Genomic DNA, 23,321 nt, shown 5'->3' with positions numbered 1-23,321 from the left:
TTGGCCACCATTCCAGAGGACATGCTTCCATGCTGATGACACTCATTTAAAAAAATGTGTTAATTAAATTGTGACTGAACTCCTTGTGGGAGAATTGTATGTCCCCTGCTCTGTTTTACCCACATTCAGCCATATATTTCATGTTATAGCAGTCTCAGATGATGTCCAGCATAGCTTGTTCATTTTAAGAACACTTTCACTGCAGATTTGACAAAATACAAAGAAGGTACCAATGTGAGTTTTAAAGGTAGCTACAGCACTCGACCCAAGGTTTAAGAATATGAAGTGCCTTCCAAAATCTGAGAGGGATGAGGTGTGGAGCATGCTTTCGGAAGTCAGAAAAGAGAAACACTCCGATGCGGAAACTACAGAACCTTCTGCTGATGGCATCGGACTCCGATGATGAAAATGAACATGCATCGGTCCGCACTGCTTTGGATTGTTATCGAGCAGAACCTGTCATCTGCATGGAATATGAATCTTTAGTATGAAACATATGAATCTTAAACATATGAATCTTTAGCACATCTGGCATGTAAATGTCTTGCAACGCCGGCTGCAACAGTGTCATGAGAACACCTGTTCTCACTTTCAGGTGACTTTGTGAACAAGAAGCAGGCAGCATTATCTCCTGCAAATGTAAATGTAAACAAACAAAAGCATTTACCCCATCTGTGCTCTCCCAGAGCTGGGAGTGGGGCTGTGGCTTGCAGAGGGGAGGGGAAGGGAGGTTAGGGGTGGGTATGGGGCCGGGAAGCTGGGGGCAGGGGCAGAGCTGCAGCCAGGCTGTGGTGGGGGCTGGCAGCTGGGACCGTGGCCAGGTGCGGCTCTGCTCCCTGCCCTGCCACCAGCCCCGGCCCTGGGCCGGGAACTAGAGCTGCCGCTGAGGATGGGGGCAGGGGTAGGGCCATGCTGGGGACGGGGCATGCAGCTGGGTGGTGCTCCCTCCCTACCCCCCTATGGGGGCTGGCCCAGGCCATGCTTCCCCGGATGTTCCTCTATGCCCCTCTAGAGGGGTGTGCCCCACAGTTTGGGGACCTCTGTTCTAACTGAAAAGCCAGTGGGTAAAAGCTGGATTACTAACTTCAACCCCAGTTCCTTAGTGATCCACAGAAAGGGCATAAGGTTCTATTTGAGTAGGTCCCATTCCCAGATCATGGTCTCAATTTGAGCTCTCATGCTGCCAGTGTAAAATGTTGTTTTTCCAACCATGACGGGTACTGTCAGATATAGCATTTGCAATTAAATTCTAAATCCAGAAAATAGTTCTCTTATAATTGGATAAATGTTCAGACCAAGACTAATCAGTTGTAGAAATGTGAGACTCATCCAGTGTTCTTGCACTAAGTACACATTTTACTGGACAGATATACAAACTAATTCTCTTAGGCATGTCTTGCCCCTACTTCTTCATGCTGAACAAATAAGTTTACATGTTTAAAATCAGTAAGATGGAATAATTTCATATTGGACTTGTGATTCAAAAATGCTGGATGATACTAGTGGTCTGAACATAATTTATTTAAATGCGGAGAGTGAGCATCTATAGTGATGACTGGCCTCAGGCTGGACTTTGCTTCTGGTTCTGACATATTATTTGCATGTTTTGTAGGCTCAGCGGTTAGGGAAACGCAGAGGGGAGGTATGTTTTACAGTTCAAAGCCTGAAATTAAAAGAGCAATGGAAATGGCAGATGAGGCTATGCGCAAAGATAAAACTAAGCGGCTTGAGCTGGCAGTGTGCAATGAACCTTCAGATACTGAAGATGAGGAAGAGATGGAGGTAATTCTTTTCTGTTTTTTGTGATCTCATTGCAGAGGTGGTGTTAGAACTGGGAAAAAGAGCCCACATTTGCTATGTTGTCATCTTATCCTTTCCTTTCTCAATAACCCCTTTTGTTGTCTGAATCAGGAGTAATCCAGAAACAATTTGGGTTCTAATGAAACCTGTTAATAGCCAAAGAATAGCATTCCTGCATATTGTTACTGTTGAAGAATGTAGAAGTGTAGGAAAGAAGTGAATTTCCATATTGATCAGACCAGTGTCTCATCTTATACTTCAGAGTAATGTACAAGAAACAGCATAGTGAGTGAGCAGATATGGAACAAACTATCCATATGAAACATGGGTCTTAATTGTAGAAATATGGGGCACCCTCACTGACAAACTTGTCATGTGGAAAATTGGGTGTTCGTTCATATTCCTGTCTCCTGGCCAGTTTGTAATCCGTGAAAATACTTTACATCTCACCCCATGTCCGCTTTGGTTTCCTTAACAGACTTTGAAGATTTTCTTTTACATTCAGTCCCAGCTTTCATTTTTCTTCAAGAAAAACACCAAACACAAAACCTTCTAGATGTGTTCTTCACAAAAATAACGTTTGGCAGGAATTTGGGGGACCTAGCCCCCTTCTCTTGGAGACAGGTAGAGACACAGACATTTATATAAAATAAGGTAGGGATGTGTTCTTTAAAAAAAAAAATCCAAAAAACTCTTAACTTTCCCAGCCCTATGAATAATAATGCTGTGTTTATGGTGGATGGTTGTGGTGAGGAGACAGTAAAAAGGTTGTCTTGCAGGCCTTCCCATATTTAATAATACCTAGTTTTATATGGAATTTTTCATCAGTTGATCTCAGTGCTTTACAAAGGAGGTCAATATCATTATGCCTATTTTACAGATGGGGAAACTGGGCAAGTTACTTCACCTCTCTCTCCCTCAAACTCACTCAGTAGGCCAGTGGCTGAGCAAGGACTAGAATCCAGGACTCCTGAGCCCTACTCCAGTGCTCTATCCACTACACTACACTGCTAAGGCTGGCTCTATTGAGAGAAAGTGTGGTGGATAGGGCACTAGACTGGAAGTCTTAAGACTTGGGTATGTTTCCTGTTCTCCTGTTGACTTCCTGTGTAACTTGTAGTCTCACTTATCCAGTCTGTGCTTCCATTTCCCTATCTGTAAAAGGGGGATAATATTTACCCACCTCTAAAGCTTTTTGCAAATGATGGAATGCTATATAAGTGCTATCTGGCCATGATAAATTTGTTACATTTAGTGTGGAAGTGGTTATGTTGGAGAAATTAGTGGAATCTAAGATCTTTATGTTGAAGAGATCTATAATCTCTTTATGTTGAAGAGATCTATAATCATGGCCCATGCAGTGCCTGCATTTGAAAATCTGAAAAGGGATCTAGCCCAGAAGTTCTCAAACTGTGGTCCGCAAGCTCCATTCAGGTGGTCCGTGGATAGTTCCCTCTAAGGTGCGTGCCTGGATGGCCGCACACAAGAGAATGAAGGGCCACCCACCTAATTAATGGAGCCGTGCAGGCATGGCTCCACTAATTAGGTGCCTGGACCCTGGAGAAGACGCACGTGTAAGGTGAGGTGTCAGCCTTGGGGGGGGGAATAGGGGGTAGGTGGGAGGGGGAAGTGGGGTGATAAGAGGGGATGGGGGGAATTTGGGATGTGCAGGGCTGCGGCGGCCAGAGAAAGAGGCGACTTTCCCCAGCTCCAGGGAGGTGGCTGCCGGGGAGAGACAGCCCTCCTTCCTAGCCTCAGCTCTGTGATTGCTGTGGTGGAGGCGAGAAGGCACATCCATCACATTAGAAAGGTAAGACTACTGATATTAAAATGAGTTGTGTGCTTTTATTTGTAGAACAAAAAACCTAATTATTATTAGGTTTTTTTTTTATATAGTGCTTTTATCCAAAGCACTTTACAATAGCTAGCTAAGTACAAACAACATTTGGAAAGATCATTAAGTGGTCCTCCGAGACTCTCAGCAATCTTCAAGTGGTCCGCAGGAAAAAAAGTTTGAGAACCACTGATCTAGCCTAACATTACAGTTAATTGGCTATTTTAGCTGTTGAAATGTAATTTATTAGTGAAGTCCACTTGTAGCATATCAGGTGGCATTAATAGTAAAGACAAATGAGCAGTAAGAGGTAAATCAAAATTCCACTACAAGATGCACCTTGTAAGGGATAGTTACTTATAACATATTTTAGTGGTTTTGATTAAGCTCTGAATTTTCAATAACTGAAAACTTGGCAAGAAAGAAAATGGGTTTAATGTTCAATGTTTGTGGGGGAGTGGGCAGACAAAAGTACATCTGACCACAAACTAGGGCCAAGCTTTAAAAAAAGAAGGGGCGGAGGGGATGTTTAAAATCAGGCACTTAAGTAGGTGTTTAAACATGAATTTCAGAAGCAAACTACAAGCATGCATTTTTTTGCAAATTTTGGCTAAGACTTCCTATACCAGGGGTCGGCAGCCTTTTAGAAGTGTGTACCGAGTCTTCATTTATTCACATTAATTTAAGGTTTTGCGTGCCAATAATATATTTTAACGTTTTTTAGACGGTCTCTCTATAAGTCTATATATTATATAACTAAACTATTGTCGTATGTAAACAAGGTTTTCAAAATGTTTAAGAAGCTTCATTTAAAATTAAATTGCTGCCGGCCTGGAGTTCCGTTCACCTAGGCTGGCAGCAGGTTGAGCGGGGCCTGTGGCTGGGACTCCGGCTGGCAAGGGGCCCGCAGCCAGAACCCCAGACCAGCAGCGTGCTGAGCGGCTCAGCCCGCTGCCGGTGTGGGGTTCTGTCCACCGGCTCCTGCCAGCCAGGGTCCCGGGTGCCGGCCCCGCTCAGCCCGCTGCCAGTCTGGGGTCCCGGCCCTGTCCACATAGTTCCCTGGTTCTAGCCATTCTCTTCCTTTCTCTGCACTGAGATGAGGGTGGGAGTGCGCTGAGAACAGGGCTGGGGGTTGGGGTGCAGAATCTGGCCAGGAGCTAGAATGAGGGAGGGGGCTCAGGGTTGGGGCAGGAGGTTTGGGTGTGGAGTGTTTACCTGGGAAGCTCCCATTTGGTTCGAGGGGTGCAGGTGGGAATGTGGGTGTGTGTGTGCAGGAGCTCCCATTTGCTGCTCAGGGTGGGGGTGGGGATGTGGAGGGTGCAAGAGTCAGGGCATGGGTGTGGGGGCGCTGGAGGGCATATGCCCTGATTCCACCCCCTTCCCCAAGGTCCTTGGAGCAGAGAGCGTGCTGCGGCTCTGCTTTTCCCTCTCCCCCTCGGTAGCAAGGGCCATCAGCTGATTGGCCGCAGAGAGGGAGAGGAGGGGCAGGAACCCAGCATGTTGGGGGAAGAGGTGGGGGGAGGGGGAAGCTTGCCTGTCCTGCAAGGAGAGAGCAGTGGGCAGGGGGTGGCAAAGAGTGGGCCGGGCAGGATTTTTAATGGCACGCTGTTGTCTGCCGGGGTCCCCACGCATCACTAGATTGTTAAAGGGACAGCGTCAAGATAGTTACACTTACATTACAGTTAACTGGAAAGAACAAAGGAAATGGGTTACCTAGGGAGGTTATGGGATCCCTGGCACTGGAGGCTTTTAAGAACAGGTTAGATAAACTTACGTCAAGGAGGGTCCAAGTATACTTATACCCACCCTGCCATGCTGAGGCAGGATTATGTACACTGCAGCGGAGAAGTGTAATTTCCAGCTTGAGTAAGACAGACCTGTGATAGCTCAACTTGAGCTAGTATGCTAACAATAGCAGTGTTGGATGTTGCTCATGCCACCATCAGTGCTGCTAGTTGCCTGGGGTCAGGTGGGTTTGGAATCTGGTAGCTAGTTCAAGCTGCCATCAGTGCTGCAACAGCCATTCTATTTTTAGCATACTAGCTCAACCTGAGCTAACATGACACTGTTTACTTTTGCTGGAAATCTCACCTCCTAGCTGCAGTGTGGACATAACTTTGAGGTCACTTTCAGCTCTGTGTTTCTGTGATTTTTAAAAAGAAGTCTTACTTCAGTTTGTGTTTTGACAGCACTTTGTGATCTGTTTCACATTTCTCTTGCTATGTGTGATTCAGACAGCAACAGGGAAGAAAGTCTTAAAATGTAGTAAAAAACCAAAAAACAAAAACAAGAGTACTTGTGGCACCTTAGAGACTAACAAATTCATTAGAGCATAAGATTTCGTGGGCTACAGCCAACTTCATCGGATGCATTGAATGGAACATATAGTAAGATACATATACATACAGAGAAGGTGGAACTTTAAAATGTAGTGTAAATCAAAATTGGCAAGGGAACTATTGAGCAGGTGATGTTCCTGAAACTACTTCAATTTCAAAACATTGAAATAGAAGTAGACTAGGTTTTTAAGAGATTTTTAACACTTAATGTTCTTTTTGCCCAGGCTTCTAGGAAATGGGATTTACCGTCTTAAACTTGTCATAGCTATCATTAATTGATGTGCGACCTTGTCTAAATTTGCTGATTGACTAAGCTCCAGGGTGCTATTTGGTTTGTTGACTGGTGAGTTTTATAGTCTTAAACTTCAGTTGGATTGCACAGCTTCAAGCAGCCTCCATGTGTGGGAAGATCGCACCTTGCAGCTGGACTGCTAAAAGGAAAGCCAAGAAGGTGGTCTCAATTTTGTCCCTGCTCAGCCCCCTGGCCAGTTGGGGCTGTGGGGGAAGTGAACTGGTTCAGATCTTTACTCCTCCAGCACTATTTCTGTGTAACTGTTAAGCAGTAGCTAAATGTGCTAAGCAGGGTTATGTTTCTTTTCCTGCTTAGCCCAGTTACAGTGAGTCAGGTACAGCTGAATGGCTTCAGACCAAATAATGTAATTGTAGCCATTGAAAGTAGGTCCAGTCTGATGACTCAGCTATGCCCTTTTCCCTCTGTCTTTTCAGTGTCATAAGTCTACCAGTTCTGTCTATCTTATGTATTTGTATAGCCCCCATCATAGGATCTGATCGTCTCACGGTCCTTTATGTATTTATCTTTACAACACCTCTGTGAGGTAGGGAAGTGCTGTAACCCCAATTTTACAGATGGGGAAACAGAGGCACAGAGAGATATTGACTTGCTCAAGATCACAAGTCTGTAGCGGAGCAGGGAATCGAACCAGAGGCCTGGGCTGGCACCCTGACCACTGAACTGGATCATTCTTTTTCTTTCTCCATAGTTGATTTTGAAAAATGGGATAAACAAGAACTAGATTTCTAATTGTGTTTGATCCTTAAATATATAGACAGGAGGAAGGCAAGGTCTTGCAGAGATCAAATTCATCAGTGTTTTAGTTCTGCCTGGATTTATGCAGGGCTTTGCCTAAGGCCCTTCAGAGATCATTGTATAATTTTGATTATATAATCTGGGATTGAAGCATGGAACTTCATTAATTTGTTGCTGATGCAAAAGTGCAAGAGTCCAGTACACTCCATAGAAAATCAGATTGCATCAGTTTAGTTTGGCATCTCTTAACACTATAAAAAGGTTCATTTAAAGAAATTATTGAATTCCATCTTCTCCTATTAATACCAAAAAGATGGTCAAAATGGAAAATTAGTTTGTCAAATGAGGACCAAAAAATGCCGCCATGGCTAAAGGACAGAGTGAAAAAGGGGTTAGAGGCAAAAAGGCATCCTTTAAAAACTGGACATCAGCTTCTACTGAGGAGAATAGAAAGATACACAAACTCTGGCAAATCAAGTGTAAAAGTTTAATTAGGCAGGCCAAAAAGAATTTGAAGAGCAACTAGCAAAAGACTTGAAAAAAATTTTGGTGTTAGTTTTCAAGTACATCAGAAGCAGGAAGCTTGCCAAACAGTCAGTGCAGCCACTGGATGATCAAGGTATGAAAGGAGCACTCACAGAAAACAAGGTCGTTGCAAAGAAGTTAAATTAATTCTTTGCATCGGTGTTCACTACAGAGGATGAAGGGGAGATCCCCCACACCCAAGGCTTCTTTTAGGTGACAAATATGAGGAACTGTCCCAGATTGTCACTAGAGGTGGTTTGGAACATGTCTGATAAAGTAAACAGTAATAAGTCACCAGGATCAGACGGTATTCACCCAAGAGTTCTGAAGGAACTCGGATATGAAATTGCAGAACTACTAACTGTGGTATGTAACCTAGCACTTAAATCAGACTCTCTGTACCACATGACTGGATGATAGCTAGTATAACACCCATTTTAAAAAATGGCTCCAGAGGCGATTCTGGCAATTACAAGCCAATAAGCCTAAGTTCAATACTAAGCAAATTGGTTGGAAGTATAGTAAAGAACAGAATTATCAGAGATACAGATAAACCTGATATGTGGGGGAAGAGTCAACACTGCTTTTGTAAAGGGAAATCATGCCTCACCTGTCTGTCAGTATTCTTTGAGGGTGTCAGCAAGCATATGGACAAACGTGATCCAGTTGATATAGGGTGTTTGGATTTTCAGAAAGCCTTTGAGAAGGTCCCATACCAAAGGCTCTTAAGCAAAGTAAGCAGCATGGGATATGAGGGAAGGTCCTCTTGTGGTTCAGTAACTGGTTAGAAGACCGGAAACAAAGGTAGGAATAAATGGTCAGTTTACAGAATGGAGAGAGGTAAATAGCGGAGGTCCCCCAAAGATCTGTACTGGGACCAGTGCTGTTCACCATATTCATAAATGATCTGGAAAAAGGAGTAAACAGGGAGGTGGCAAAATTTGCATACTATACAAAATTACTTAAGATAGTTAAGTCCAAAGCTGACTGCTCAGAGTTACAAAGGGCTCCCACAAAACGGAGTGAACAAAATGGCAGACAAAATTCAGTGTTGATAAATGCAAAGCAATGCACGTTGGACAACATAATCCCAACTATACAAACAAAATGCTGGGGGTCTAAATTAGCTGTTACCATTCAATAAAGATCTTGGAGTCATGGATAGTTCTCTGAAAACATCTACTCAGTGTGCAGTAGCAGTCTTTTTTGACTAACAGAACCATTAGGAAAAGGCTAGATAATAAAACAGACAGTAAATATAATGCCGCTATATAAATCCATGATACACCCACACCTTGAGTAGTGCGTGTGGTGCTGGTTGCCCAATCTCAAAAAAGATATATTAGAATTGGAAAAAATAGAGAAGGGCAACAAAAATGATTAATGGTATGGTACAGCTTCCATATGAGGAAAAATTAAAAAGACTGGGACTGTTCAGTTTGGAAATGAGATGACAAAGGGGGGATAAGATAGGTCTATAAAATCATGAATGGTGTGGATGAAGAAAGTGACTAGAGAGGTGTTGTTTACCCTTTCACATAACACAAGAAACAAGAGTCACCTAATGAAATTAACAGGCAGCAGGTTTAAAACAAAAGGAAGTACTTCATACAACGCACGCTCAATCTGTTGAACTCCTTGCCAGGGGATGTTGTGAAGGTCAAAAGCATAAGCAAATTCATGGTGGATAGGTCCATCAATGGCTGTTAGCCAAGATGGTCAGGGATGGAGCCCTATGCAGTAGGTGTCCCTAAGCCAAATGCTGGGACTGGACGACAGAATGGATCACTCGATAATTGCCCTCTTCTGTTTTATCCTTGTAGGTGATTAAGCAATTTGCCTTTTGCTTTTCAACAGGTTAGTGAAAGTGCTTCGGGCAACAGTGAAGATTATGATAGTGAGGAGGAGGAGAAAAAAAAAAAACTGCTGGCAAGCAGGTGGAGAAGTGGTGGGAAAGCCAAAAAACGAAGAGTGGTGGACTCTGACAGTAACAATGAAGGTTCAGATGAAGAGTTTAAACCAGATGCTAAAGATGAAGCAAGCAGTGATGAAGCAAGCAGCGGAATGGGCGAAGGTGAATCTGCCAGCTCTGAGACAGACACGAAGATGGATGCAGATAGTCCTGTGAAAGTCCCTTCTAAACGAAAGAGAGAAACTGACCGCAAACCTGCTAAAAGGAATAGCTTGGAAAATGACCTTCCTGAAACACCCAAAAGAGCAATAACTGTTTTATTAGAAACCAAGTCAAGGCTGACCTCTTTTGCAGCGCCTGAAAACTTTGAGTCTCAGCCAAATGTTAGCAGTTCTACTATATGGGAACATGATAAACTTGAATGGCTTCAGGAAGGGAAAAAGAGAGATGGATGTAGAAGACGACAAAGTGATCCTCATTACGACCCATGTACCCTTCATGTGCCAGAGGACTACCTTAACAAGTGTACCCCAGGAATGCGGAAGTGGTGGCAGCTAAAGTCTCAGAACTTTGATGCTGTAATCTTCTACAAAGTTGGGAAGTTCTATGAGTTGTATCATATGGATGCAGTCACTGGTGTAAATGAGCTGGGACTGATATTTATGAAAGGTATTTGGGCCCATTCAGGTTTTCCAGAAATTGCATTTGGCAGATTCTCTGATGTTCTAGTACAGAAGGGGTACAAAGTAGTCCGGGTTGAGCAGACAGAGACTCCTGAGATGATGGAAGCACGCTGCAGATCCCTGGCCCACCCAACAAAGTTTGATAGGGTTGTACGCAGAGAAATATGCAGGATAATTACCAAAGGGACACAGACCTACAGTGTTCTGGATGGAGACCCTTCTGAAAAACTTAATAAATACCTTCTCAGTGTAAAAGAAAAAGTTGAAGACACTTCTGGCCACCACCGTGCATATGGTGTCTGTTTTGTTGACACATCGGTGGGAAAATTTTATGTGGGCCAGTTTCCAGATGACCGCCACTGCTCCAGGTTTAGAACTTTGGTGGCACACTACACTCCGGTGCAGATCCTGTTTGAGAAGGGAAATCTGTCTGCAGACACACACAAGATATTAAAAGGCTCACTCTCTTCTTCCATGCAAGAAGGCTTGATCTCTGGCTCCCAGTTCTGGAATGCATCTAAAACACTGAAAACTCTAATTGAAGAAGGCTACTTTGAGGATAAGCAAAATGTTGATGATAGGTTTATTCTGCCTCCTGTGATCAAATCCATGACATCAGAAATTGACTCTCTGGGTCTTACTCCTGGTGAAAACTGTGAGTTAGCTTTGTCAGCTCTCGGTGGATGTGTCTTCTACCTCAAGAAATGTCTTATTGACCAGGAGCTCTTATCTCTGGCAAACTTTGAGGAGTATGTTCCTGTGGACATTGATGTTGTAAAAGCTAAAGGATCAAGCAGTTTCTTTGCTAAAACTAATCAGCGGATGGTGCTGGATGGGGTGACACTAACAAACTTGGAAATCCTGCAGAATGGAACTACTGGCACCACAGAAGGCACATTACTGGAAAGGATTGACATTTGTTGTACCCCTTTTGGAAAGCGACTCCTGAAACAGTGGATATGTGCACCCCTCTGTAATCCCCACTCCATCAATGATCGTTTGGATGCAGTTGAAGATCTTCTGGCAGTTCCTGATAAAATGTTTGAAGTTAGTGAACTTCTGAAGAAACTTCCAGATCTTGAAAGGCTCCTGAGCAAAATTCACAGTATTGGATCACCACTTAAAAGTGAGACTCATCCAGACAACAGGGCTATCTTTTATGAAGAAACCAGATACAGTAAAAAAAAAATCACTGACTTCTTGTCTACGTTGGAAGGATTTAAAGTAATGCTTGAGACCATAGGGATCATGGAAGAAATTGCTGCTGATTTCAAATCTAAAATACTTAAGCAGTTAGTCACTCTGAAGTCGAAAAATCCAGAGGGCTGTTTTCCAGACCTGAGTACAGAACTTAAAAGATGGGATACTGCTTTTGACCATAATGAGGCTCGAAAGACTGGAGTGATTACTCCGAAGGCTGGTTTTGACCCTGATTATGATAAAGCACTAAAGGATATTACAGACATTGAAGAGAATCTTCGGGAGTATTTGGATAAACAACGCAAACGGCTTGGATTCAAAGCCATGCTGTATTGGGGAGCAGGCAAAAACCGCTACCAAATGGAAATTCCAGAAAATGCAATCTCTCACAATTTGCCTGAGGAATATGAATTGAAGTCCACCAGAAAGGGTTATAAACGTTACTGGACCAAGGAGATAGAGAAGATGCTGGCGGAGATGGTCAATGCTGAAGAACGGAGAGATGCAGCGCTGAAAGACTGTATGAGGAGACTGTTCCACAATTTTGATAAAAATAGCAAAGACTGGCAAACAGCAGTGGAATGCTTTGCTGTATTAGGTAAGATTTTTTAAAATTGCTTATCAAGCTAATAAAAATATGCTATTATCTGATAGTACTGAAAACCCAGAAATCTGGTGTGGACAAGCTAAAACACTGCTGAGAGGCAGCTGCTAACCTGCTCTTAAAATCCTGAGTGCAGTGTTAGACCAGTGCATTTGACCTTGGCATGAAAATGAGAAGTAGCCACCTGACTTTTTCTCAAATTCAATTAAACAGCAGCAGCAATGAATCACCGGGCCCTGCTGTTTTACAAGTTCCTTCTTTGCATATTGCACTCGGAGGTTTGCATTGCCTGTTATGTCCTCCCACAAGTTCAGTATAAATGGTCAGTCAGCACATTTAGGAATCTTAAGTGCAGATCAGCTGCTTGTTCTCAAGGAGTGATAAAACATACAAACACTACTGTGCAAAAAAAGTCCTAATGAAAGTACATAGACCTTTTAATGGCTTCAGATTTTATGGTGGAAGTAAAACTCGAGCCAGGAAAGGCCGAACAATCCTTTTCCTTCCCCCTTAGCTGTTTTATAGTAGGAAGCCAACTACCTTTTACTCCTGAATCACTTAAACAACCACCTACCTTCTCTCTTGAAGAGGAGTGTTGGTGGTTGGAAGATAGGCCAGTAAGATAGCTTCCTCAAATCTGCTGTTAACTCTTCTTCCAGAAATTATCTTCTTTGTTCACCTTCCACATCTGCAGAACTAGAAGTACTACTGTGCATGTTGAGAGTGCTCTGTTAGCATGGAGCACTCTGGGATATCTCTGCTCTGGAGAGAAATAAAGCATAGTGTTTCTGGTCCCATTGCTGTGGGAATGGGAGGGCAGGCAGGCCTGTAATATCTTCTGGGACTGGGTGGTTTGGAAGAAGGGTCCAGCCAGCCACATCCTGAACATGAAACAGTTGGTCTCTTCCCAGAAGATGCTGAGGCAGATAAAGCTGCAAGGCAGTTGGGTCTAAATGTTTAAAATTTGGGTGCTTAGTCACCAAAATCCATTTTTAGGACACCTAAAATAGGTGGCTTGATGCATACAGATACTGGGGACCAATAATTCTTCTTGGGATGTGGTCCCTGCACAGCTGGCCCTTGCTAAAAAGTAGGATTCTCTCATGTGGGGCAATGGAAAGCTTAGGACAGGTTTACGTTTAAGAAGTACACAGTTGTTGTGACCATGCATTGAAGTTAGAGCCATGTCAACTCCAGCTGTGAGATGCATTAGACTGAAATAACATTGATTTGATTGTTCTATCAGAGATGGACACAGACTTTTAATATTTTAAAACTTTATTCTAATACATTTCAAGCACTATAACTGAATCTTGTGGTGAGTCCCTTTTTGCCATGAAGTAATTCATTGTTGTGGAAGCCATTTTTCTTCCTAGTTTTCTTTCGGAATCCAGGGGAAAGCTAGTGCAGGATGCACTAAATACAAATATATATTGGCTGTATACTTGAGTTTTTGCCTTATAACCAAAGCACAAGGGAGATGTTGAAGGCTTATATTTAAAGTTATGTCCAGAAGAGGAAATTACTTCTGACCAAACACCAATAAAATCAGAGTGGGAAATATAAAATCTTTACATATAGTCTCCACTTCAGTAAGCGTGAGTGCTACTAATGTATTAAAGGTTTGCAATGGTAATCTCCTCAGGAGAAGGAAGGATCATCTGTTCTTCTTCGAGTGATTGCTTATATCCATTCCAATTAGGGGTGTGTGCGTGCCACGTGCCCAGTCGTTGGAAAGTTTTTTCCCCTAGCAGCACCCATCGGGTCAGCTGTAGTGCCCCCAGCAGTGTTGCCACCATAGCGGTGAATATATGACCTTGCTGACCCGGCAGTTCCTTATTACCGCCAGTGACAATCATTGGAACTGTGGGGGCTTGCTCTTGCAGTTCTAGCATAGTTTCTGAGTTGTAATAGTTTATAGTTGGTTAGTAGGGTAGGAGTGGGGGTGCTCCTTTCCTGTTTCCCCTGGGGGTTTGGGGCATGCCTCAGTCCCAAGGATTCAAACCCTGCAGATCCTGCCATAAACCCATGGCAACGGGCGACCCCGCATGACTCTTGTCTCAAGTGTGTAGGGGAGGTGCACCAAATGGACTGCTGCTATATCTGCAAGGGGTTTTATCTCAGGACGAAAAAGATGTGGAACTTTCGCCTAAAACAGCTCCTGATGGAGGTGGCTCTTTGTCCCCAGCCAGTCTCGGGTGGGCAGGATCTGGTGCTGAGCTTCTCTGGCCTCCGTACGTGAAGTGGTGCCAAGGAAGGACTCTAGGCATAGAGACCCTCAGCACTGGCGCTCCCCAACAATGCAGCTGGCAGAGGTGATGCAGCACTGCTCCCACTCCCTGGTGCCACAGAAACGGCACCAAAAGTCAGGCGGGGGCATTCACCTGTGCTGAGGATGGCAACCTTGGAAAGCGCCACTGGTGTGCGTCCTGGAGAGGAGCACCCGGTGCTGGTGACCCAGGAGATGGCACAGTCGACTTTGGCCCCACAAGGGGGGCCATTGAGTCCCGGAGAGTCCACAAGCACTGGCCAAGAGTTTCAGGTGGAGGACATAGAGTTGCCATCCACCACCTTTGAGGCCACGAGGGACTTAATCACCATGGTCCCCGGCTGGTCCGGATAAGCCTCCGGTTCTGCAGTGCCCGGCACTGTTTAGAGGCAAGCCCACGATGCTGATGTGGAGATTGCCTCGACGGTCTCTGACTACATGTCTGTGGCACCGCTCCCCAGCACCAACCAGACGGCACCACACCCCATCATGGCACCATTCGACATCGTGGCACCACTCCCCAGAGCCGCTCTAATTGGCAACGCCCTGGCCTTTGCATTCCAGATCCTTGTCATCTGACTTGGAGGTGGAGTCCCACTACTCTAGGCACAGCCAACATAGATTGGACCATTGACAGCAGCATGTGGGTGTGGGGCCATTATGGACCCCCTGGGCCTATCACTAGGCCTAGGACACGCATTCCAAGGGCTCCCACTTGGTGGTGTCGGAGCCATGGGTACCCGAAGCATCAGCAAGTCATCCCACCCGTAGGGGTTCTGAGGTGAGGGTGGTACAGACCTCAAAACCATCCCCGAATCCTGCTCCCACCACTGACGCTGACCCTGGGGCGGTCACTGTGGAACATGAGGCAATGCAGGATGTTCCCAGGAACCTGGAGGGCCGAGAGGACCCCATACCTCCAATTGCATAGTCATCCTCCTACCTGGACAAGGCGGCAGGGCCCTACCCCCAAGTCCAAGGACTCCAAATGGTTAGACCAGGCCAGGCTGTGGCTCAGACCTCTCCAAGCTTGGCTAGCATCTACCTACCGTCCGGGGCGTGACAGCCTGGACTCAGTGGTCACCCTTCCGGTGCAGGTCCTCGAGTCCCTGATGGCTGAAGCCGCAGGAGGTGTGCGAGGGAATTCCCTTCCACAGATCTCAGCCCTCTTTGTCTCTGGTAATGGATGTGTCGGTGCTGGGGTGGGGCGCACACCTGGGGGCCTTCAGACTCTGGTCTCAAGACTAGCTCTCACTCCATATCAATATCAAATAGTTGAGGGTGGTGTGACGAACATGCCAAACCTTCCAAGCTCATCTGCAAGGGAAGTGCATGAGAGTCATGACTGACAACACAACTGCAATGTTTTACATAAATAAGCAGGGTGGAGCCCATTCCTCTCCCTTGTGTCGGGAAGCCCTCAAGCTATAGGAGGTCTGCATAGCCTACTCCATGCACCTAGAAATGTCCTGCCTCCCAGGTTCCCAGAATGAGCTGGCGGATCCTTCCACAACCACGAGCGGTCCAACCGTCCGGACGTGATGCAGTGTTTTCCAGAGTTGGGGAGTTTCCCACATCAACGACTTTGCCACACGAGGCAAGAGGAAATGCCTGCGATTCTGCTCCTTCCAGAATCACAGTCCAGGCTCTCTTGCAGATGCATTTTTCCTCCCCTGGATGGAACATCTGCTGTACGTGTTCCCACTTGTCCACAAGGTCCTGCTCAAGAGCTGCAGAGACAAGGTGGTAGTCACACTGGTGGCACCGGTGTGACCTTGCCAACACTGGTACCACGCTACTGGAGCTGTTGGTGGAGACCCTGATCACATTGCCCCTGGTCCTGGACCTGATTACCCAGGACCACGGTTGCCTTCATTACCCCGATTTCCATGGCTTAGAAGCTTCGTGGCTAAACCCCCTGGAACTCAAGTGCTCCAAGCAGGTTAGGAAGGTCCTGTTTGGTGGCAGGAAACCCTACACCAGGGCTGCCTATGTGGCCAAGTGGAAACGGTTCACAATCTGGTGCACTCAGATCCGCACACTCCTGATGCAGGCACCCTTATTGCTTATCCTGGAATACCTACAGCAGGGTCTGGCGGCATCATCCATCAAGGTGCACTTCGCAGCTATCTTGGCCTTTCACCCGGGAGCAGTTGTGCATTCCGTCTTTGCCACCCTCATGGTTGGCCATTCCCTTAAGGATCTGGAAAGGCTGTACCCACAGGTTAGACAACCGATCCTGGCGTGAGCCCTTAACCTGGTCCTTTTTAGACTAACAGGGCCCCTGTTTGAACCGCTGGCAACTTGCTCGCTCCTCTACTTGACATGGAAGGTGGCCTTCCTCATTGCCATTACCTCAGCGAGGAGGGTATTGGAGCTAAAAACCTTCACCTCTGACCCTCCCTACATGGTTTTCTTTAGGGACAAGGTGCAACTTAGGCCTCATCCAGCCTTCCTTCCAAAGATTGTATCCCAATTCCACTCTAACCAGGACATCTTTCTACCTGTCTTTTTATCCTAAACCTCAAGTGAGTAGCCGAGAACGGAGGGTTCACTCACTGGATGTTCGCTGAGCGCTGTCCTTTTACATTGAATGCACTAAGCTGTTTTGTAAGTCAAACCAGCTGTTTGTGGCAGTAGCAGACCAGATAAAAGGACTCCTGGTCTCGTGGATCACATCCTGCATCTGGACGTGTTACGAGCTAGCCAAAGTTCCAGCTCCGGCACTAATGGCGCATTGCACAAGGGCATAGGCCTCCTCGGCGGCATTCCTGGCCCAGGTCCCAATACAAGAAATCTGCAGGGTGGTGACGTGGTCCTCGGTTCACAGTTTTGCCTATCATTATGCCATAACCTGGCACGCCAGAGACGATACAGCATTTGGCACAGTGGTGCTCCAGTCAGTGATTCCATACCTCCACCGCCTCGGTAAGGCTTGGGAGTCACCTAATTGGAATCAGTATGAGCAAGCAGTCAAAGAAAAAAGTTACCTTCTTGTAATTGTTGTTCTTCGAGTTGTGTTGCTCATATCCATTCCAAACCCACCCACCTTCCCCTCTGTCAGAATAGCCGGCAAGAAGGAACTGAGGAGGTGCCAGATCAGCAGGGTCATATATTCACCGCCATGGAGGCGCCACTCGAGGGGGCTCCACAGCCGACCCGACGGGCGCTAATAGGGGAAAAACTTTCTGATGACTGTGCACACACACACCTAATTGGAATTGATCTGAGCAACACATCTCAAAGAACAACAGTTACAAGAAACTGTTTTTGTTTTTTTGAAAGAAACTCCACCCAACTGGTATGTGTACAATGAGAAATACAGGAAATGAGGGATAATTACAATTAATTGGAATTTTTCTAACTTTTGTAGATGTCTTGATGTGCCTCGCTAACTATAGTCAAGAGGGTGATGGACCATTCTGCCGACCTGTAATTCTACTGCCAGAACAGAACACTCCACCCTTCTTGGAGCTTAAAGGTTCACGCCATCCATGCATTACAAAAACGTTTTTTGGCGATGATTTTATTCCTAATGATATTGTGATAGGTTCCAAGAATGAAGATGAAGACAGCAATAGTGAAGCCTACTGTGTTTTAGTAACTGGCCCAAACATGGGTGGCAAATCTACACTAATGAGACAGGTGACTATGAAATATGGTTACTTAAAACATCTTTTGTTCCAGGGCACTAAAGAACATCAAAGAATTATTAAATGCACTTTTGAAATCTCAAGGTTGGAATGTAGTCACAGCTTTACAGCACCCAGCAACACGTCCGCAGTTTGGGCTGTAAAGTGAAAAATACTCTGGTTGAAAATGCAGCAAGTATTTATTTACATAAGAAGGATGTAACCTACCATAAGAATTTAGCCAAAGAAACAAGACTAATACTCTTGTTCTCAGGAAAAGTGGCAGAGGTTCTTTAATAAATGCAGTTGGGCTCAGGACTTCATTTCATTGGATAGAGGGTGCTTCTCATAACACACTGCCTTTGTTGGCATAATGGGATATTGATTCAATACTAACTTTGAAGTTATGTGGGGAGGGAGTACTGAATTGCCAACACCAATTCCTGCAGTCTCTTGTTTCTTCAAAGATACCTGTCAAATTATTAGCTAGGTTCAGTCCTACTTAGCTTGAGGTCTGACACTTGGGAGGAGAAAAGTTGGACAGTTTTTTCTTTTTGTTTTGCAGGCTGGCCTTTTGGCAATAATGGCTCAGTTGGGATGCTATGTACCTGCTGAAGCTTGCAGGCTTACTCCTATTGACAGAGTATTTACAAGACTAGGTGCCTCGGACAGAATTATGTCAGGTGAGTTCCTAAAATTGTACAAATATAGAACTGAGTAGGTGGTAAAAGTACTTGAGTAGATTCAAATCATTCACTTGGTGGTTCTTTAGAGATTTGGTACAATTCTAATCCTTTGCTAGTGGATCAAGTCTGAGGCGTGAAGCTGTATATGCCATCCTGTATTAAAGGGGCTAGCCAGTTGCAGTTCTTCACTTACCTGTCCTCTGGTGGAGAGTAAACCCTGAGGTGTGACTTTCAGGGCAGAAACAGGACCTTAGTTGTGTCTGGGTATTCCACATGCTTGTCCATTATGTCTGATAGGAGATCAAGCTCGATTACCCTTGAAATTGGAGTCCACATTGGGAGACAAATTTTGAGGTAGCTCTCAGGAAGTTAAACAGCTGATGGCAGGTCTCCTTAGAATACCCTTTTCCAAGTACTTTGGAAAAGAGAAAGTCAGCTACTACTTAGACTTTTGTGGTGTAAGGCTCTGTTATAGGAACATCATCTGCCTCACAAATATCCAAAACAGTGTGGCTTGTGTCAAGGCTGCTGTCCAGGTTCTTGATGTCAAAATGCATCAAGAACCCTGAGTCCAGCTCACTCAGAGAATGGAGAACAGTAGATCTCATAGATTTCTTGGAATATTTTATCTTGGCCATCTATTTAGGGAAAGAGAAGGAAGCCAGCGTGGCAGAGATTGATTGCCCAGCAGCAATTTAAGAGGTGGCATGGTAGCTAACTGTAGGGCAGAGGTATAAGTGTCAGTGAGGTGGAGACATGAGGACTTACGGATTCATAAGCATATACAGTATGCTTAATGACCTAGTTAGTTTCACTTAAAGTTGCATTTTTCAAGAACATATGTTAAGTAAATTCAGTTTCCCCATAAGAATTAATGTAAATAGGGGGGCTTAGGGTGCAGAGGAATTTTTTTTCACCAGACGACATTATATACATATACAGTATAAGTTTTAAATAATTTAAAAAAATTTAATACTAGACTCATCAATGATGATCGTGAAGCTTGGTTGAGGCAGGGGGCTCCGCTCCATCCTGCTGGGGGTTGGGGGCTTGCTATATTGTGTGTGTGCGCGTGCGCACACACACAAATATCTTGGGCTGCATTTTTAGCTCAGTGTTCCATTTTTATTTTTGTTAATGAAAAGTTCTTGCAAAAATGTCCTTTCATCTATATAAAGATGTGGTCTAGAGAAATCCATGGCATTTAACACTGGTCCCTCCTTAATCGGCCACACACATGGAATTAATGCATACAGTAGTCATCTGAGAAGCAATACTGAATACTGCATGAGAGCTGGTTTTGGAAATGTGACTGTCAACATCAGCATCATTTAAACATTTCAGTGGGAGGAGAGAGAACAGCTTCATGGCAGTCAGTGAAAGGAGAATTGATAGCAAGCCTGAAGAGTTACTTGAAATAAGCAGCAGGTGTTCAATATTCCTCAGTATAATTCTGCTCTGTCTCCAAAAAAAACTTCCTCCTTGTCGAAGAGTTACTGGTTAAATTAAATACATCTATGGGATTTTCCCCTAGCTGCGGAAAGTTAAGTTCATATCTGGTTTAATTTGACCATTTAAAAATAACTGCTGCATAGTCTGCTGTCTTGCATGTATGGAACTTTGTGTTTTGTCAGTTCAGAATTCTCCTCAGGTGAGTCCCATTGAGTAAAGGGTCTTGCATTTTGTGATATGTAAAGATCTGAAATATGGTACTTCTGCTTGTATTGTGTTGGTAGAAATAGCAGAAATGTCAAGCCTAGTTTTCTCTTACTTTGTTGGAGAATCTCTGGGATGTTTGAATTTTATCTTAAATTGAAATCTGTAACAAAGGCTTTCTTTTCCCAAAAAGTTAGTAAATGGAGTTAAATGAGTGTTTGTAACAACATTCAGCAATCTAATATTCCCTTCCCCATCAGTTGCTCTACTTTCATTGGTTCTTGTCACCATTTCACTAGTTCACCAGTTATTCTTCTACCAGAGAAAGGACTTCATGTTTTTTCTTGCTTGCTTTTTTACATTAGGACTAGTGTACAAACAGGGTTGTTTTTTAGTATTACCAGTTTTCACTCAGTTATACTTGTTCTCCTACCTGATAGTCTGAATGTCTTTTTTTTTAAAGCTCAGCTTTTTCCTAGCTCTGGTCACAGCTGGCTGGAAGTTTCAGTTTAGTCTAATAAATGTTGTATTGTTGAACTGTATGCTGTACATGCCTGCCTTTGCAAAACTTTTATACACTTTGAATGAAGCTTTGTTTTTGTCCTTTTTAGGAGAGAGCACCTTTTTTGTTGAGCTGAGTGAGACTTCCAGCATACTCCGGCATGCAACGGAGCATTCCCTTGTGCTTGTGGATGAACTAGGTATTCAGGCTCTTTTAATAAGTATGGGGAATAAATAGGAAAAACGGGAAGTATTAGTATATAAGCTAAATTATGACTTAGTTGACATCAGACTTTGTGGATAAATCTCATGACTGGAATATTGGTATAGAGGGGTATAGCTTGTTCCAGATGGGGGAAAAAAGAGAGGTGGTGGTGCATTATTTATCAAGAATACATATCACTTTTTTTGAGGTCCAGAAGGAGGTGAGAGCAGACCAGTTGAAAGTCTGACTAGGGGTTAAACAAATATGAATGATATCATGGTAGGGGTCTATTATAGACAATCAAATCAAGACTAGGAGGAAGAGGCATTTCTAGAACAAATATCCAAAACACAAGAGTTGGTATAGGGGGACTTTACCTACACAGACATCTGTTGCAAAATTAATACAGCAGCACACAATTTCCAAAAAGTTCTTGGAATGTATTGGGGACATTTTGTTCCAGAAAGTGGAGGAAATAACTGGGGTGACAGCCATTTTAGACTTGATTCAGACCAACAAGGGAAGAATTGGTTGCAAATCTGAGGATGGAAGGCAATTTCGATGAAAGTGATCATGAAATAATTTATGTTTATGATTCTAAGGAAAGAAAGGAGTGAGCAGCAGACTAAGGACTTCAAAATAGCAGACTAACAAATTCAGAGAACTTCAGGTGCTGGGAAGGAAAATCTAAGAGATAAAGGAGTTCAGGAGAGCTGGTAGCTCCTCAAGGAGACAATATTAAATGCACAACTGCCAACTATCCTGATGTGAAGGAAAAAGAGGAAGAATAGTAAGAAGTCAATATAACTATCAGTGATCTGAAAATCAAAGAGGAATCCTACAAAAAATGGAAACATGGATAAATTGCTAAGGAGGAAAATATAGAATAAGTATGTAGTAACAAAATCAGAAAAGCTATGGCAGAAAATGCATATGTATCTGTAACCATAAAAGATGGTAATAAATACATCAGGAGTAAGAGAAAGATGAAGGAAAACTTAGGTCCTCTCCTTAGATGGGAAGAGCTAATAATTGTTGACATAAAAAAGACTGAGGTGTTTAATAAGTCTATTTTGTTTGTCTTCACTAAAAAGGTTAATGGTGACCACATACTCAACACAATTAGTATTAACAGTGGGAAAGAAACACAAGCCAAAATATATAAAGAGAATTTACATAAATTAGATGTATTCAAGTCAGGAGAGCCTGGTGAAATTCATCGTAGGTGGTACTTTGAGGAACTAGCTGAAGTAATCTTGGAACCATTAGCACTTTTCTTTAAGAACTCATGGAAGTGAAGTCCCAGAGACTGGAAAAGAGCAAAAATCTTTATCTTTAAAAAAGGGAACAGAGGACCTGGGAAATTATAGACCAGTCAGACTAACTCTTGATACCTGAAAAGCTACTGGAACTAAGTATAAAATAATTTTGTAAGCACCTAGAGAATAGGTTAAGGAATAGCCAGCATTGATTTGTCAAGAACAAAGTATGCCAAACCAATCTAATTTCCTTTGACAGCATTACCAGGTGGGGAAGCTGTAGACATGATATATCTTGATTGATTATAGTAAGAACGCTAGGGAAATGTGACTAGATTGAAAAATTATTATAGAGGGTACACTTTTGGTTGGGAGGATGTGTTTAGTGAAGACCCACGGGGGTCAGTCCTGGGTTGAGTATTAATTCAGTATTTTCATTAATGACTTTTGAGAGAAGAGTATGCTTATGAAATTTGCAAATGACACCAAGTTGGGAGGGGTTGCTAGCACTTTGGATGATAGTTAATTGACCTTGACAATTTAGAGAATTGGTATGAAATCAACAAGGTAAAATTCATTAAGGACACATGCAAAGCACTATACTTAGGAAGAAAAACTCAAATGTCCAATTACAAAATGGGAAATAACTTGCTATGTGGTGGTACAGCAGAAAAGGATTTGGGGGGTTATAGTGGATCACAAACTGAATGAGTCAACAGTGGGATACAATGGGGAAAAAAGGCTAATATTCTGGAGTTCATTAATAGGATTGTTTATATTGAAGACGTGAGGTAATTCTCCCACTGTACTCCATACTGGTGAGGCTTCAGCTGGAGTCCAGAAGATAGAAACAAAAATGATGAAAAGTTTAGAAAACTATGAGAAAAGGTTAGGAAAACTCTGCTTGCTTAGTCTTGAGAAAAGACGACTGAGGGACCTGATAAGTCTTCAGCTATGTTAAGAGGACAGTGATCAATTGTTCTACATGTCCACTGAAGGTAGGACTAGTAGTAGTGGGCTTAATCTGCAGCAAAAGAGATTTCGAAAGATTTTTCTGAGTATCTAACGTAAGTATAAGGATAGATAAATTCTAGAATAAGCTTCCAAGAGAGGTTGTAGAATTCCTGTCATTTGGAGGTTTTTAAGAACAAACACCTGTCAGGAATGG

The 23,321-nt window shown here is 43.7% G+C and overlaps 1 protein-coding gene across 1 annotated transcript in view; it reads left to right on the top strand.

Annotated features, from left to right (window-relative positions):
* MSH6 (mutS homolog 6) overlaps positions 1-23,321 on the top strand; it is a 33,229-nt gene that overhangs the window by 5,006 nt on the left and 4,902 nt on the right. The window contains exons 3-7 of the mRNA XM_007064899.4: positions 1,613-1,782; positions 9,404-11,939; positions 17,588-17,859; positions 18,412-18,529; positions 20,800-20,889. Of these exons, the coding sequence (XP_007064961.2) occupies positions 1,613-1,782; positions 9,404-11,939; positions 17,588-17,859; positions 18,412-18,529; positions 20,800-20,889 (3,186 nt within the window). The remainder of the gene's footprint in view (positions 1-1,612; positions 1,783-9,403; positions 11,940-17,587; positions 17,860-18,411; positions 18,530-20,799; positions 20,890-23,321) is intronic.

This window comes from Chelonia mydas, chromosome 3, assembly GCF_015237465.2.
Source record: "Chelonia mydas isolate rCheMyd1 chromosome 3, rCheMyd1.pri.v2, whole genome shotgun sequence".
NCBI lineage: Eukaryota > Metazoa > Chordata > Testudines > Cheloniidae > Chelonia > Chelonia mydas.
The sequence above is the reverse complement of the archived record's forward strand: the minus strand, read 5'-3'. Positions and strand labels throughout refer to the sequence as shown.